Here is an 18399-nt window from a genome sequence, read left to right as displayed (position 1 = left end):
AAGACCTCATTGCGCCACATGTCCCTGGACAAACAAAATTGCTTCTCTGCTCCCCCACAGCTCCAAATGCTGCAAAGTTGGCTCCATGTACTCTAGGCAGTTTAAGCCTCTCATTATCTCTGAGAGATGATCTTTTCTTGCCCTCATTTCTTCATTAGCACAGACCATTGCCCTAGGAGATCCAACATTTTTTGCCCTTTGATAATCACTGACATTTGTATTCTGTAGTTAAGTACAGGAGTCAACAAGCCCATAACTGTCTGGTGTGTTAGCTCAGCTCCTGGGTGACAACTAAGAACGCACACTGTATCCATAGCCTGGGACCACTCCCGCGGTGTCTGCCAGGGTCACCTGCATGGGAATGGTAGATGGTAGATGGTGAATGCTGGAGACTGAAGCTTGGTCCCAGATACATCAGAAGGAGGGAAGCTCTGGTATCTAAGAAAGAATCAGGACTCCAAATGCAAAAACCAGGCTGCTTCTCCCAAGGCACCAAGCAGGCTGTTTCTAGCCCAGGGTTGCATAGTCTGAAAGAACACAGCAGAGGAGCTGCTTACAATTCCCTGCACCTGCTCATTAGGAAGCTCCCTGACCTCTAAGCACCTGCTGGCCCTGAGGGACTCTGGCCATGACAGAACGCTGTTTCGTTGCAGGTGTTTCCCAAGAGACCATGGTGGACTCGGGTGAATCATCTTTCTGTTTCTCCTGCCCTGAGGCAATCGCAAATAGCTGCCATTTAGTTCCTCACCCTAAGACAATTATCATGTGTTTCCCATAATATGACATAGTTAACATTGAACACAAAAATTATGTAGGAATGGAAAGAGCATCTTGAGATTTGATTGTTGTTTCTACTCCTGGGAAATTGTGATTTCGCTAATTTGTTACTTGTTAAATATGATGGTTAGTTGTATGCTAAGCCTTTGGCTACTGTTAAATTCCTATGCTATCCAATCATTTTATTTAAAAATATTAAATTTATTTATACTTTAAATTATTTTATGAAAAAGTAAGTGATGCTCTTATTAGCCCTGAGAAGTATATTACCTTGGATATCTAACCACATGGGTTCCACATATGCTTACCTGATGGGCTTATTTGTGCTACTGCTTAACAAGTAGCTTGCACTGAAATATGATAGGGAGAATATAAATGGATCAGTGATTAATAAAATGTCATCTTGAACATTTGATCAACTAGTTTTAGAAAGTCTAATCATTCCTCCTGGATTTCCTCAATTAGGTATTACACTGCTGGATTTCTTTTTTTCTTTTCTTTTTTTACTAAACAAATGGCATATAAAAATTTGACCCTCAGAAAGTTAAATTTATTTTGGGCCCTACATGTAACTCATACCATGAAGAAGTTCAAACGGAAATCAAAGAATATCGGTACGCACCAAACTGTTCAAATTCCAATGTTCTACAAAGCTTTGCCTTCTGTTTTCTATTTGTTGCCATAAGTTTTCTATTTTTGTTCCTGTGTTGATTTTGTTTTATGATTTTTCATTTAAGGAAAAGCACAATAGCTGTGTATTAGAAACTGTCATACTCAGACATGAAGTTACAATGTAACACGCATCTTTACTTCCAAATGAAAGATGGACTCCCAATGGAACTGTTAAGCGTGTCTTGAAAATAGGATGCTGGTGGGCCCGGTGGTGTGGCCTAGCGGCTAAAGTCCTTGCCTTGAACGCCCCGGGATCCCATATGGGCGCCGGTTCTAATCCCGGCAGCTCCACTTCCCATCCAGCTCCCTGCTTGTGGCCTGGGAAAGCAGTCGAGGACAGCCCAATGCATTGGGATCCTGCACCCGCGTGGGAGACCTGGAAGAGGTTCCTGGTTCCCGGCTTCGGATCGGCGCGCACCAGCCCATTGCGGCTCATTTGGGGAGTGAATCATCGGACGGAAGATCTTCCTCTCTGTCTCTCCTCTCTGTATATCTGACTTTGTAATAAAATAAATAAATCTTTTTTTAAAAAAAGAAAATTGGATGCTGGTGCTAAAAGTGAAAATGAAAATAGACACGAGACAGATGAATAGTACCCTAGAACCATTTTAAACATTTGAAAGCATGACAGAGAGAAGGAGAGAGTGAGTGTCTCCATCCACTCCAATACCCAGGTCTGGCCAGGCTGAAACCAGGAGAATTGACTCCAACTGGGTCTCCCATGTGGAGGACAGGGATCTAAGCACTAGGGTCAGCTTCTGTTACTTTTCCAGGATCCAGGAACTTCATCTGGATCTCCTTTGTGGAGGGCAGAGATCTGAGAACTGGGGCTACCATCTGCTTTCACAGGAGCCAGCAACTCCATCTGGGTCTCCTTTGTGGTGGATAGCGATCTGAGGAGTGGGGTTACCTTATGCTGCTGTCCCAGGAGCCAGGAACTCCATCCGGGTCTCCACACAAATGAGGCATGGGGTCAGCTTCTTCTGCCTTCTCAGGAGCCAAGAACTCCATCTGGGTCTCCCATGCAGATGAGCAGTGGGGTCAGCTTCTGCTGCCTTCCCAGGTGCTTCCCTAAAGCTGGATCTGCAGCAGAGCAGCTGGGACTTAAACTGCAGCTCTGATAAGGGACACCAGCCTTGTCAGAGGTGCTTAGCTTGTTACAGAAACCACAGTTCAGGTCTCTGAGTCTTTTGATCCTCTTTAACGGTATGTGAACTGTGGACCCACTCTATGTTTCTGCTGATAGACACCTGTGTCAAACTTATGAAATGTTTCAAACTTTGCTATTTAAATTGTAACACTCTTTTGCTATGAAACTAATATTGTCTTGAATACTCTACCTTAGTCTCCTCATTTTATGTTCGTTGTCATGAACCCCACATGACGTGAGAAATATCCCTGATGTAAAGAAAGAATAATATGTATGCATAGAATTTCTACATATGAAGAGAATATTATATATTTGAAAATCTGTTGAATCTCAAAATATTTTTAAATTAATAACTTTAAAAAACAAAATTGTAAGGAATAATAAATACACATACTATCTAAATGACAATTACTCAAGACAATCAATTATGACGTTGAATCTGCTCTATGCCAGAATATCCTGTGTCATATATTTTGATCAGATAGTCACTAATTGATGTGTGAATCTATGTTTATGTTAAACTTGCTACGCAGCTCATGCTGGAGACTTTCTTTGTTTTAAAACATTTTTGCAAAATCTTAATGATTTGTTTTTCTTCTCCTGTTCTTGCCATTTCCTTACTTCAAATCTGTTTCTATATTATGTAGTCCTGTTCCCTGAACCATGCCATGACTGACACAGAAATAAAACAAGTATGGCGACTACTCATTTAGCCCTTGCATGAACAAAGGAAAGACATCCCATACTTAAAGAAATGCCTGTGACATAATGTCTTGAGGAACACATCCCATGGAGAGTGTTATGTCATGTAAAATCAAGAAATGGCTATTTCTGTAAATATGTGTGCATGACAGAGTGTGTGTAGGTTGGGCAAAGATGAGAACTAGGAAGATAGAATGCCCAATGGGGTTATGACACAAGATAGAGACACGGAATAATGGAATAATAAATATGAAATACTTCAAAGGGAAAATGAAAGCCTTCCCTTAGCAGCCATCAGACCTTAAACAAACCAACTGTCAAATAATATGTAATAGACACAGGAAAATAATTCTGGTTTGCACAAAAAACCCAAGCCAAATTACGGTGTTCTTTGTGTGCTGACTTTGGTGAATGGCTGGTTTATTCTCTTTGCTCATTTGCTCATGCAGTAGCATTCAGTCTGTGTGTTTCTCAATGCCTTGAGGATATCATCACTTTGTTCTATTAGACTCTTGAATTTCAACCTGCTGTTTCTTTTTTATTTTGTTCATGCTGGATATCGAGAAGATATAATTGGACCAGGCAAGTTGCCAAGATCAGTGAAAGTTCTAATGACCTCTCTGAGGAGCTTCCTGATCGTATCAGATCCCCCTTGGGAACATTTCGAATTATTAGGGATGTTAAAAAAAATATTCCAGCCCAAGTAAGCTAATGGACATACAGAAATGTAGCCCACAGGAGAGTCAAAAGCTGAAGTAATGGGTAACATTCACAATCCATAGGGATGGTTAGTGTGACAGTGACAGCCTCGCAGAGCTCCTGTCCAGTGATGTGATGGAATGGGTAGAGCGTTCGTGCCACATGAGGAAGGGGACCATGGTTTTCACCATGTGCGTCACTGGGGCTAGAAGGAGATGGTAGAAATACAGAAGGAAGAGATAGTGCCAATTTCTACTAACTTTTTGATGCTCCAACATGCCTGGTGTGTACATGCATATTATTGTGTGTGTACATCTGTGGAGGTGGTTAGTGGTGACAGTAACAGAAAATGGGCACCTAGGCACATCATACTATCTCCAGAGTGCACTGGTTCAAGGTCATGATTATTGGCTTTGTCATACTGAAAAACCCAAACTGTGTTTTGAATGCTGACAGTTTCGCAAGGTTGTGATTTTTCTCACTTGTGGGCTGTTTACAGGGAGCAGTGGATTCCACGGGGCTGTGCAATCCACAACTACCAATACAAGCTGCTAAAGCAAAGTTTTCAGGGTCTTCCGTCTTTTCAGTGTATTGTTGACATCATGATACTTTTAGGTTCAGATGGGCATATTGTAAATCAAGAACACCTGTGTCCTCAAAGGTCACACATAACAGTAGCCAGAACACACAAGCAAAGGTGGACTTCAAGAAAGGTCTTTGTAGCTCATCAGAAAATGATCAAATGCAGTGACATTGGACAGAAGGACTCCCTCCATCTTGAAGTGTCAAGGGGATGAGCCTGCCTCCTGCCTCAATATTCTCTGGTCCATGTCAACATTTCCCTATTGCTCATTCCTATTGTGCAAGTCTTCCACAGTTGTCTTAATCACCTGCAAAGAGCCCCTTCACAGGTCAGCTGCCTGCCAGTGTCTCTTGCCAGACACATCATTTCCAAGACAATGTGGTGCACCTGTTTATGTTCATTGAGCTCTTAATCTTTGTTCAAATGACACATTTTTTGCTGTTTTTTTCTGATCTGCGACATAAGTAGTACAACCTTATCCATCTCCCATGCTTTAAAAGTTGTTGCTTTCCTCCAAGCATACATCAGCATGAAGTGATGTATTGCATGGTTTCTCTTTGCTTGCATTCGGTCTTCAGGATTAAGTACATTGGGTTCTCATGGCTACTCACACATTGTTGAAACGGTGCCAGGAACATGAGTGGTCAAAATTCATTCTCAAATGCATGAATGAATCTCATAGGTGCAGGTGCACAGTCTCACACGGAAATGGGACTCATCAGAAATTCTTCATCAGAAAGAGCAGAGGGACTCTGGAGGGACCCATTTATAAAAATGATAATGTTTCTGCAGGGCACTCAGCACTCACCTCTGTGCTGTTTTTTACTCCACTAGGTAGTCACATTATCAACATGGAACCAATGAACCATACATGGGTTGTGGAATTCCTTCTCCTGGGACTTTCAGAGGATGAAGCCCTGCAGCCTCTCATCTTTGGACTTTTCCTTTCCATGTACCTGGTCACTGTCAGTGGGAACCTGCTCATTGTCCTGGCCATCCTCTCAGACACCCACTTCCACATTCCCATGTACTTCGTCCCCGCCAACCTGTCCTTTGTGGTCATCTGCTTCGCCTCCACCACCATCCCTGAGATGCTGGTGAATATCCAGATGCAGAACAGATCCATCAGCTATGCAGGATGCATCACACAGATGTTCTTTTTCATAATTGTTGTATTGCTGGACAACTTTCTTCTGGCTGTAGTGGACTATGAACGCTTTGTGTCCATCTTTCACCGCCTGAACTACAGTCATCATGAATCTGTGGCCCTGAATGCAACTCGTTCTGTTGTTCTGGGTGATCAGTGTGCTTTATGTCTTATTACACAGCTTGTTGGTGCTGAGGCTGAGCTTCTGCACACACCTGGAAATCCCCCACTTTTCCTGTGAAGTGAGTCAGGTAATTCACAGTGCCTGCTCTGACACCTTACTCAATGACCTCATAATGTACTTTGCAGCTGTGCTGCTGGCAGGAGGTCCATTGACAGAGATTCTATACTCCTACTCCAAGATTGTCTCCTCCATCCATGTCATCTCCTCAGCTCAGGGCAAGTATAAAGCATTTTCTACCTGTGCCTCTCACCTCTCTGTTGTTTCCTTATTTTATGGCACAGGTTTAGGTTTGTACATTGGTTCTTCTATTATCCGTAATTCGTGTTCCACTGCCATGGCCTCAGTGATGCACACGGTGGTCACTCCCATGCTGAATCCCTTCATCTACACTCTGAGAAATGGAGAAATGAAAAAGGCTCTGAAGAGATTTTTGCTCCATAAACTGTAGTGGAACCCATGGCATCGGGTTAACTGACCAGGATCAGTTACTGCATGTTTCAAGCCTCAGGGACAAACACTGTGATTTATTTATCAGAGGAAGAAGTGGTGTTTGCTAGTTCTGTTCACTGTCTTGCTTTTATTATTATTAATTATTATTAAAATAATTATAATTATTATTAATTCCTCTCTGTACACTGCAAATGCATTGCACTGTGTGTTATGTCTGGTAGTTCAACAAACTTTCTGACTTCTTCTTTTTCCCACCTTTATTGTTCCAGAAATAAAAGGGACTCAAAAATTTCATGGAGAAATCGATGTTCATGTGGTGATAATCTATGTGCTAAAAACTTTAAATCCATGTGTATTTTTACAGGGCCTATACCACTTTTTGCGATTAATTCCTTTACTTTTTTTAATCCCATTTTAATGACCACAAACATTTTTTCTTTTTGGGAGCTGGACTTTTTCAGTATGGATAACGAGCTCCAGTTCACCAAATTTATTGCAAAAAGATTAGATTTCATTCTTTGGATGTCTGGGTGGTATTCCATTGCATATGTATCCCACATGCAGTGTTGATGGGAATCTTAATTAGCATTAGTCTTACACATGCTCCTTGAGTTGCATGAGGTTAAGTGTGCAGAACTGAAAATTTCACATATCTTATGGTACAATTTCTTATCATATGACATCATATGATACTGTTTAATGTGGAGAGCGGGACTATGTCCCAAGATGGCGCTTGTTATTGTCTTCTCACGGCACAAAGGCAGTAAACAAGTTTTAGGAAGTTGCAGAAGATTGGTTCAAGGTCTCATGCAGTCTGCATGGTGTGCGCGTGATCAGAGTTGTGATTGGTGTGTGTGTGCGTGATCAAGGCTGTGACTGGTGTGTTTGATGCGTGGCCAAGCAGCCCTGTTGGAATTGGCTGTTGATAGGGTTTTAACCTAAGTTTGAGAGAGAACAAAGAAGGAGAGAACAAAGAGGAGTAGTGGTAGAGTAGTAGTAGTAGTAGTAGTAGAAGAGGAAGCCTGTAAATATGCTGTAGCTACTGCCCTTCTGTATTATACTTGGATTTCTTGTTTTGTTAAGTTATATAATTAGTTTGTCCTTCAATAAACCCTCATAAGAGCAATCACCTGTGTCGGAGTTTCACTCGCTGGATGAGGGACCCCGTTAGTTTAATATTATCTTTCTTATCTCATTAGTTTATTTTTTAGATCACATGTAGTTAAGAAGCATTATTATAAAAGCTTTAGATATTCTATTCCAGCTGTTACAGGGTGCGAGCGAGATCACACTAGATGTGTCTAAGGTTTTATTAAGGAGTCTTTGTTAACCAAGCTGGTGATACCAGGACATAATAAAATAACAGATCATAAATCCAATGAAAGCAATATACATGGGCCATGCTCAGGGGATTACCTGTCCTGGATCAGCCAAGAGTCAAGGTGCCAGAGCAATGGAAACACCTGACCAGAAAGAGAGAAATTTCCCACTTCATGGTCCTTTTAAAGGAGCTTGTGAGGGGAGTGGTTACACAACAATGCAATACCATCCCCTCTCAGTTGATAGGTATTCGCTCCTGCCCACCTGTGACTTACCTAAGTGATGTGGGTTAAGGAGTTAATTGGTGCTCATTGGGACAGGCAGGAAATGGAACTGGACTTGTAGCTAAAAAAAAAAACTAATTGGACTCATCTGCGTACATAATCCAAATTAGGACATGTGGGGAAGAATATACAAGGAGAGGTGAAGGAACAATCAGTGGCTGCACTCCATAACATTGCCACATCAAAAAGTCACATATTTCATGCTTTTCCTTATATGTGATAGCTAGTACAGAATACACACAAATAAACCATGATATATAGATATGAAACTGCTATCTTGTGACTGATTATTTTATTAACCCTTGCCAATATGCCTGTGCCACAGTGGTCCTTCCGTTTTTTTCTAATCATTAAAGTTGCGATTAAAAAGTTGAAATTACATTATTGTAAGAAATTATATAAAAAATGAAGGAAGGGGAGAGGATGCAAGGAAGATGTCTTATTTCTTAGAAATAACCACCAGATAACCGACTCCCAGGTCGTGGCACCCACCATGCAGGAAGGACGAAGTGTCAGACTAGGAGACCCAGAACCCACTGGATACCCTGCTCCTGAAGATCACGGATCTGACACCTACCATTCAATGGACCAAGGACCCAGACCCGGCAACCCAAATCCTATCAAATCCCACACTCAGGGCTGATGGACCTAGTACCCACCACAGAAGTAGTCCAAGAACCTGGGACAGGTGACTTGAACGTGCCTGATGCCCCAACCCGGATTTCACGGACCCAGCACCCACCACAAGGTAAGACAAGGATGCAGGCCAGGGGACCTGAACACACAACCCTCAAAATTTTAAAATAAATTTTAAAGAATTCACAATAACATTTCATCCATTGTTAAACTCATGTAATTCAATGTTGCTCTCCTTGGTGCTGGGAAAGAAATTTGGGGAAAAGCCCTGTTTCTCTTTGGAGTTATTTTAATTGTTTTTAATTTATTTGTTAATTACTTTGTATTATGTGACACAGTTTCATAGGTACTGGGATTCTCCCCACCCCTCCCCACACCCTCCCCCCATGGTAGATTCCTCCACCTTGTTGCATAACTACAGTTCAAGTTCAGTTGAGATTCCCTCTTTGCAAGCATATACCAAACATATAGTCCAGCATCTTATAGTCCAGTCAAGTTCAACGGCTTCTTAGGGAGACCCTCTCTGGTCTGAAGGCAGAGCCAGCAGAGTATCATCCCGATCAACTAAAAGCTCCAACATACCATCAGCAACAATTAACATTGTTATGGAATTAATTGACATAATATTAAGTAACCAATATGTTAAAAGTAAATGCAAGTTGGGCCCGGCAGCGTGGCCTAGCAGCTAAAGTCCTCGCCTTGAAAGCCCCAGGATCCCATATGGGCACCGGTTCTAATCCCGGCAGCTCCACTTCCCATCCAGCTCCCTGCTTGTGGCCTGGGAAAGCAGTTGAGGATGGCCCAAAGCTTTGGGACCCTGTACCCATGTGGGAGACCCGGGAGAGGTTCCTGGTTGCCGGCTTTGGATTGGCACAGCACCGGCCGTTGTGGCTCACTTGGGGAGTGAACCATCGGATGGAAGATCTTCTCATCTCTCCTCCTCTCTGTATATCTGACTTTGTAATAAAATAAATAAATCTTAAAAAAAAACACATGAACAGAACCCTCAGAAAATACTCCACACTGGGGACCCTGGGATGACACTGGGTAGCAGTTTCCCCATCCCTGGGGGTATGTGGCAGTTGGGAGTCTGGGCGTGGTTTCTCCTCTTGTGTCTGACTCTCCTCCTTCTAAGGGGAGAAGAAGAAGAAAATGTGTAAACAAGGGTCTCATCCACTACCCCCTGATCCTTGACCCTTCCCACCCTGATCACCTATGTAAACATCATCACTAATAAAGTTTTAAAAACAATGAAACTGGCATCTTGTGATTTGATTATTGTATTAGCCCTTACCTATACTCCTATATGGCAGTAGTCTTTCTGCTTTTTACTTGTGGTTAAGACTAGGCTTATATAGTTGAAATTACATTACTGTAAAAATTTCAAGAAAAAATGAAGAAAGGGGACATTGAGGCAGGAATGTATGACAGATTTCTTAGATTTTTATGTATGAAATACATGAAACCTATTCTGTTGATAGCCCTAAAATTATAAATAATTTAATTTATTTTACATGATGTTAACACTGTTGATCAGAGTTGAGTAAGACAAGGGTTAGGGAAAAGTGTGTATGATCTTTATTTTCTAATTTTCTGTTTCTCCCTTCTGTTCTAGGGGGTGGGGGAATAGGAGGAGAAGCCATACCCAGACATGGAGCACAACTGCCTGGGCTGCCTTGCCCCTAGGCAATTACAATGCTGTGAGAAAAGTAGCTAGTGGCTGGTGGGCATTCTGGGCATGGTTGTGCCAAATCTGTGCTAACTATCTTACTCTGCCAGCGGAGTTGCTTAACTTTTATCTTCCTTCCTTCTTTTTTAAATGGAGAAAAAAAAACGTGGGAAAGTTCAGGCTGGGACACATCACCATAGTCCCCAGGAAGCAGGGGATGCAGCTTGCCTGGAGAAAGGGTCTGGGGACACATTAGAGTGGGAGTGAATGAAGGCAAATTTGTCAAAAAGTGACTTTCGGGGGCTTCCAAAGACGGGCCGCTGCACTTGCAGGAGAAGAGGTGGGATGGAATGGTGTATACAGGAAAACCAGAGGCATGTCTGTGTCAGGCCGAGGCACCTCCCACATGGGAGGCCCGGGCTGGGATAAATAGGATCCCCCACTGCCTGCTGGTGCATGCAAAGGCTGGTGCTAGGTGTCATCCTTAGCTAGGATAGGCCCATAGAAGCTGCCCATGAGTGTCAGCGCAGGGATGGGCCATGTGATGATGGGTGGCAGCACCCACCAGCGTGAAAAAGAGTGGGATTTGGCTATAGATTGTATAGTAACTTGTGTCCTTGGGACTCTAGCACCCTTTAGTTTACGTAGAGAACTGGGGGTAGTGACAGGCCCAGGCAGGGTGGACAACAAGGTTATCTGACCAGAACCCACCTGACACTTATGGATGCTGGGAGTGTGTGGAAGCCAAGTAGGACCATATATGCAAGAATTAGGGCTGGGGGGTTCAGGCCCGGCAAGTCTTCAGCACACATCAGCATTTGTGCGGACCAGGTCTAAGGGCAGGCCACGCTGGGCCAGGCCTGAGCACATACTGATATACAGAGAGCCTGTTCAGTGGTGTGATCTGCCCAGCTGATGGGCCGCAGTGTCCGCTAACAAGAGTGCAGTCTGTGGGTGTGCCAGGTATGGTTGCACTGAAACACCTGCCAACACAAACAAGACCCTGATTGGGAAAAAGCAAGTAGGGGAACTCTTGGACATCCTTTTTGGGCAGAGGAAACACTTGTGAGTGTGAGAAACAGGATTTTATGCAGACAATGCTGGGCAAGGCCATTGCAGCCATCAGTCCATATGTTGGCTGGTCTGGGGGCAGACAATTCTGGATTAGACTCCAGAACTCACTGGTGCTGGCAGGAGCCATCCTCTGATGTTATACTCAACATTCCCTGCCGTCCCAGATGAACTGGTGTCCTGTCTCCCATGATGTCCACTACTCAGGCATCAGCAACTGACGAGACCCAGTCCCAACACCTGTATCCAGGGTTAAATCCTGTAATCTAGTTGGAGAATCCTCCAGGAAACCTCACCCAGGGTGACTTTATATTTGATGCTTGCATGCACTGGACAGGACTGGGTCAGATTCAGTCTATCACCTGCACCATCTGATGGACACACTGGTGCCCAACCCCAATTCACACAGGAACTGATGTGTGCTGAGGCAAGTAATTAGTACAGCCAAGCAGAGAAGTGCCCACAGTTCCCTTACCAGCAATGTTCCCACCACCAGGTCTTGCATCTGCCAGGGGATGCTGCCGTCCTGCCAAACGTGACTCATATCTAGTCTTGGCACTTGTCAGCTAGGCTATGTCCTAGATCAGCTGGTCTGCAGCCATTAAGGCTCTTGTGTTTGTCAATGAGTATGGTAGCCAGCCCCGCCAGTCCAACTCTCTGACTGCCCCAAGACCAGTCCCAGCTCTCTCGCTCATCAGTGGAAGCAGCAGTCAGCAAGGGAGTCTCCAAAGTTACCTATAAGAATACCTTCTCACATGGGTATTCTTAGACCTATGGCTTGTGTGTGCCCATTCTGAGATAGGCCAATTGAATAGTCAGATTTCACTTTTATTTTTTCATATATATGCACACCTTTTTAACTAAATTATTTTTTAAAAGACTTAAATAAACCATTTTCATTTATTTATGGTATATAATATGAGAATTGATATGTGTAAGCATTGTGTAATAATCAAATCTTGGTAATTGAATTTGAATCTCCTTAAAGTTTATCCTATATAAGTAATGAGCCAGGTGCAGTGGCCTAGCAGCTGAAGTCCTCACCTTGAAAACACCAAAATCCCATGTGTGTGTCGGTTCTAATCCCAGCAGCCCCATCCCAATCCAACTCCCTGCTTGTGACCTGGGAAAGCAGTTGAGGAAGACCCAAAGCCTTGGAACCATGGTAAACCTGAAAGAAGCTCCAGGCAGATGGCTTTGGATTGGCTCAGCTCCGACCATGCAGTCACTTGGGGAGAGAATCATCAAACAGAAGATTTTGCTCTCTGCCTCTCCTCCTCTCTGTAAGTCCGAATTTGCAATAAAAATTAATAATCTCAAAAATATGTATTATCCTATATATGTACTGAGAAACTTATAACTCTAATCTGTAATAGATAACCATAAATTCTTGTAAACTGAGTTAAAATATTAACTGCAATATATTACTCAATTTAGTGCACCACTAATATTATATTCAACAAGTTAAAAATTAGAGAAATGACAGCTTACAAGAAGTAGAAGCAACAATCAAGTCTCAAGATGCTCTCGCCATTTCTACATTGTTTTTGTGTTCAACATTAACTACCACATACTAGGAGTAGCACATGATAATTGTCTTAGAGGAACTGGCTTGTCTCATTAAACACAACATTTTAACTAAATGTAACTAAATGTCAGCTATTTGCAATTGCCACAGAGCAGGAGGAGAGAGAGTACTCACTTGAGTCCATCATGCTCTCTTGGGAAACACCTGTAAGAAAATGGCTTTCTGTCATGGCCAGAGTCCCTCAGGGCCAGTAAGTGCTTAGAGGTCAGGGAGCTGCCTAATGAGCAGGTGGCAGGAGCTGTAAGTAGCTCCTCTGCTGTGTTCCCTCAGACTGTGCAACCTTGCGCTAGAAGCAGCCTGCTCGTTGCATTTGGGGTCCTGAATCTGGCTCAGGGACCAGAGCTTCCCTCCTTCCCTCTGCTGTGCCTGGGTCAGAGCTTCAGTCGACAGCATCCACCATCCAGGGAGGAAATTTGGGCATACTGCCACTTTAGTCACACAGTTGCCATGCAGGTGAACCTGTCAGACACTGCAGGAGGGATCCCAGACTGTGGACACAACTTTTCCCTGTGATTAACCTAGAACTGAACTAACCTAGCTAACACCTGGAATAGGTGTGTGGCGGTGACTGCTATACTGAACTAATGAATGTATTTGTCAGTGATTATTAATGGGGAGGGAAATGTTGGATCTCCAAGGGCAGTAAACATTGCTAATGAAGAAATGAGGGCAAGAAAAGATCAATTCTAATAGATAATGAGTGGTATAAGTTTCCTTGATACATACATATTTTGCAGCATTGAGGGATCTGAAGGAAGTAGAGGGAATTTTCTGTTTGGTGGATATGTGATGAGTGAGGTCACAATAATTTGGCAGTGAGAAGGGGCCTCAATGTCCAACACATGAAACTAGAGAAGCCAAGATCGCAACTCTTGGCCCTGGAACAGCCTCTGTACTGAGTCACCACTCTGTCCATTCAGGCAGGGAAGAGTTGCTGCACCTGACTGTCCTGGTATTGACAGGAAAGGACCAGGAGAGGGCAAATGTCTGCATGGAAATCCTGATAGTAGCAGCTGCTGGAACTCACATGTCTCAGGATCGTCTGTCTTCTCACACTGTGCTCTCACATGACTCAGTGTTATCTTAACCAGGCAGCAAGAACAACTCTATCAAACAACCTGTTTGAGAGTTATTACATCATCTGTGAGTTGGATACACTCAAGGCTTTCCTGTCACTCTCATTTTGTCCTGCAATTTCAGCACTTTCCTGGTATGCAATCAGGTGAGAGAGTTTTATTCCTTTCTTTATTGTCTTCCCACCTGCAAATATTGGCCATTGTTGTCAGCTTTCTTTCTGCCATGGAGTCCTTTGAAGCATACCTGAATTTATTTTAATGCAATGAAAAATGTAATTACAAGGTAGATTGATTTGCTCCAAAATCTGATACATATTTATACCTTAATCCATACTTACAAAAAGTCATCAAAATTCAAACAACTATCTTGCCAAATGTATGCATAAAAATAAATGAAGGTTTAAGCTGCATTTGTAAGACATTTTACTGGATGTTCTGTAAAATTGAAGAGGATGTGTGAAAGCTTGTGTTTTTTCTGTTGTCAATGTCACTAATTCATCTTGGGTTCCAAATAGATATATATTAAATCTACAAAAATTTAGTTCTGCAAATGGAGTCTTCATAAGTCAGTTTCATATATACTTCCAACCTTTTCCACACTGAGCCTTTCTTATCATTTGTCACCCTTGGTGATTCCTCTTTGTTTAACATGATTGAGTCATTTGCTCACAATCCTAGCACTTCTGCCTTCACTTGTCCCATGTGCTTAAGGATCACTTTATTTCATGATCAGAATTGAATCTCTTTATCTCTTAAGATACATGGAACCACACATTATACACTGCTTCTTCCCCCAACCTGATCTTTCCTTCATACATTTAACTGGAAAATCAATGGTGAGTTTTTAAGCTCTGATGAATAGATATTTCTCAAGTGGTCAAAGAATATCTCATTATATCTGAGAATTATTTGATGCTTTAGGGAAGCATGGAGGGTAGAAAGAAATTATTGGTCAGTGATTCCAATTGAAAGGACCAAAATTAGTACCAAGTCATCTCTAAATTCACATCCAAAGGGGAAAATATAAATTTGGGGTTTCTGCTGTGTTGTTTACATCTACATTTTATGATTATGTTTCAGGTTCAAAAACTTCCTGATAGTGATATACACCACATGAAACTGAGTAACCAAACTCAGCTTTCAGAATTCCTTCTCCTGGGATTCTCAGAGGACCCAGCACTGCAGCCTCTCATCTTTGGGCTGTTCTTCTCCATGTATGTGATCTGTGTCACTGGGAACCTGCTCATTGTCCTGGCCATCTTCACAGACACACACCTCCACACACCCATGTACTTCTTCCTTACCAACCTGTCCTTCTCTGACATCTGTTTCACCTCCACCACCATTCCCAAGATGTTGGTTAACATCCAGACACACAGTAGAGTCATCAGTTTTGCAGGTTGCATCACACAGATGTTTTTCTTCATACTCTTTGCAGGACTATATGATTTTCTTCTGGCTGTGATGGCCTATGACAGGTTTCTGGCCATCTGTCACCCTCTGCACTACACAGTCATCATGAATCCCCGAATCTGTGTGCAGCTGGTTCTGGTGTCCTGGGTCATTGGTGTCCTGAATGCCCTGATGCAGAGCTTACTTGTGCTGAGGCTGAGCTTCTGCACACACCTGGAAATCCCTCATTTCTTCTGTGAGTTGAATCAGGTGGTCCACAGAGCCTGTTCTGACACCTTTCTCAATGACCTCATAATGTATTTTGCATCTGTGCTTTTAGGGGGTGGTCCCCTGTCTGGGATCCTCTACTCTTACTCTAAAATTGCCTCCTCCATCCGTGCCATCTCATCAAAACAGGGCAAGTATAAAGCCTTTTCCACCTGTGCCTCTCACCTCTTGACCATCTCCCTATTTTATGGCACAAGCATAGGTGTGTATCTCAGTGCCAGTGCAGCCCCAAGTTCAGCCTCAACTTCAGCAGCCTCAGTGATGTACACAGTGGTTACACCAATGCTGAACCCTTTCATCTACAGCCTGAGGAACACAGACATGAAGAAAGCTCTGAAAAGACTGCTGTTGCATAAATGATAGTCGAAACCATGGTGTTGGAGCTGAGCCGAATCAATGACTTTGTGTCTCGGGCCATGGGGTCAGACACTGTGATGCATCTATCAGAATAGGAAACAGAGCTTACTTAGTCTGTTCACTGCTATTTTTTAGTGCTTAATTCCTCTGAGTACACTGCAGATGAATGACCCATTGCATTGCACTGTGTGTTATCCAGTAGGTCAATGCACTTCATTTATTTTACTTATCATTAAGACTATGAATAAAAAGTTTAAATAACATGCTTGTAGAGAAAAAGGAGGAAGGAACAATTGAGTCAGTGAAATATGACTAATTTCTTAGAACTTTATTTAGAAAATATATTAAACCTGTTTATATGCATAAAATGTTTAAAAATAAAATTTTAAAACATCATAAGAATATCCCCATCCATTTCTGAAACTCATGTAATTCAATATTGCTATCCTTGGTGCTGGGATAGAAATTTTGGCAAAACACTTGTGTCTTCATTGAGCTCTGAGAATTCTTCCTACTCTGGCTGAATCAGTAAGTTATCAGAAAACTCTCCTTGCTGTAATTTCTTCCCATGAAGCTTCTGGAATGCGATTCACTGTCAGTATATTATTGTGATCTATAGCTAGCATAAGTCACCTATCATTGCTTAAGAAGACTTAAAGTATATGTGCATAAAATCCTGTGGGTGTTCATTGTAACTGAAGTACAAAGGACAAAGAAATCTGATTATCTCAGTGACATACATTGCCACATAACCCAACGAGTGCTGCTCACATGTCAGATTTCTAGAGATGCCACACTGTTTCTGACACATGTGTAAGAAACTTCATGAAAATATGGCTCAGCATGTTCAGCTAATGCTTGCGATGCCGTGGACCCACATGGAAGCAAGTGTCTGAGTCCCAGCATTCCCCTTCTGATCCACTCCTGGAGAATGCATGTGGGAAGGCTGCAGATGTGTGTGGATTCCTGTCACCCAGCTGGGAGGCCCAGCCCTGGCTATCATGGACAGTTTGGAGTGAACCGCTAGTGGAAGTTCTCTCCCTCTTTCACGCCCTCCCTCCCAATCTCTCAGCCCTGTCTCTCTCTCTCTCTCTAAATAATCTTCTCTAAATATATAACACCAAGAAAGTAAGACAGTGGTTATCACGTCCTTTGACAACTAACCAAATTAGTTATCTTCCACTTTTAGCTTTCTGTAGACACTGCACTGCAATTTTTCAGCAGCGTAGCATTAATCAAATTTTAAAACATCTAAATTTCTTTTATCAAAATTATCAAATGGTATACAATATAGGGAGCCAAACATTGAGAAAATATTTATACCTAAAAACCTAAACAACAACAAAAAGTGAACTCTAAATAAACTTTAAAAATATTTTTAAATGGTTGTCCGGCCTGTTTTAAATATTTATTTAATTTTCACTCTATAGAAAGAAATAGAGTTAGAGGGAATGAAAGAGAGAGAAAGAAAGAAAGAAAAAGAGCAAGAATTTCCTATTCCCTACATCGTCATAACAGCTGAAACTAGACCAGGTCAAAGTGCATGGATGGCAGAGGCCAAAACATGCAAGCCATCTTCCACCACATTCTGAGGCTTATTACAAGGACTGCAGATCAGAAATGGAACACAGCTGCCTAAGCTGCCTACTCCATAGACAACTATTTTAATGCTGGGAGAAAAGCAGCTAGTACCTGGTGGGCATTCTGGGCATTGTTAATACCAAATCTGTGTTTTCTATCCCACTACACCAGCAGAGTTGTTTATCCTTTTTTATTATTTGTAATGTGGTAACTGGTGAAGTTGGAGAACTCTAGGCTGTGACATGTCACTGTGGCTCCTGTCCGGGTTGCTGTAGCTTTCCTGGGGAAGGGAGCCTGGGGACATTTTCAAGTGGGATTGGCTGATGGCAAGTTTGACAGGGGAAGAGTGATATCTGTGATCTTCCAAACACTGCACCAGTGGACTTGCAGAAAGAGAAGTAAGATGGATGGTTTAGACAGGGAAACCAGAAGTCACGTCTGGGTCAGGATAAGGAACCTGCTGATGTAGGAGAAGTGGGCTGGGCTAAATAGCATCACCCACTGCCTACTGATGCAAGCAAAGGCTGATGCTAGGAGGCATACCTGCTTGGGTTAGTTCACAGTAGCTGGCCATGAGTGTCAGAACAAGGATGAGCCTCATGAAATTGGGCCACAGCACCAACCACAGTGAAAAAGAATTGGATTTGGGCATAGATTGTGTACTATGTTTGCAGACTTGCCCATATGCGACTAGAGTACCTACTGGTTTACATGGAGAACTGGGGGTGGTGACAGACCAAAGCAGGGTGGACAACAAGCTCATCTGACCCGAA

At 42.6% G+C, this 18399-nt stretch overlaps 1 protein-coding gene and 1 pseudogene across 1 annotated transcript; both read left to right on the top strand.

Moving 5' to 3' along the window:
- Positions 1 to 5434: 5434 nt before the first annotated feature.
- LOC131482766 (olfactory receptor 7A10-like) lies at positions 5435 to 6362 on the top strand (annotated as a pseudogene).
- An 8759-nt stretch (positions 6363 to 15121) lies between these two features.
- Positions 15122 to 16048, top strand: LOC101522125 (olfactory receptor 7A10-like). Its single transcript, XM_058678374.1, has one exon. The coding sequence runs from the start codon at positions 15122 to 15124 to the stop codon at positions 16046 to 16048; it is 927 nt and encodes a 308-aa protein (XP_058534357.1).
- Positions 16049 to 18399: the final 2351 nt, after the last annotated feature.

This window comes from Ochotona princeps, chromosome 20 (assembly GCF_030435755.1).
Source record: "Ochotona princeps isolate mOchPri1 chromosome 20, mOchPri1.hap1, whole genome shotgun sequence".
Taxonomy (NCBI): Eukaryota; Metazoa; Chordata; class Mammalia; order Lagomorpha; family Ochotonidae; genus Ochotona; species Ochotona princeps.
Note: the sequence above shows the minus strand (reverse complement) of the source record. Positions and strands in the feature narration are given on the sequence as shown.

What these genes read in the sequence shown, in the direction of transcription:
- LOC101522125 (XM_058678374.1), top strand. Translation starts at nt 15,122, where the DNA reads ATGAAACTGAGTAACCAAACTCAGCTTTCAGAATTCCTTCTCCTGGGA.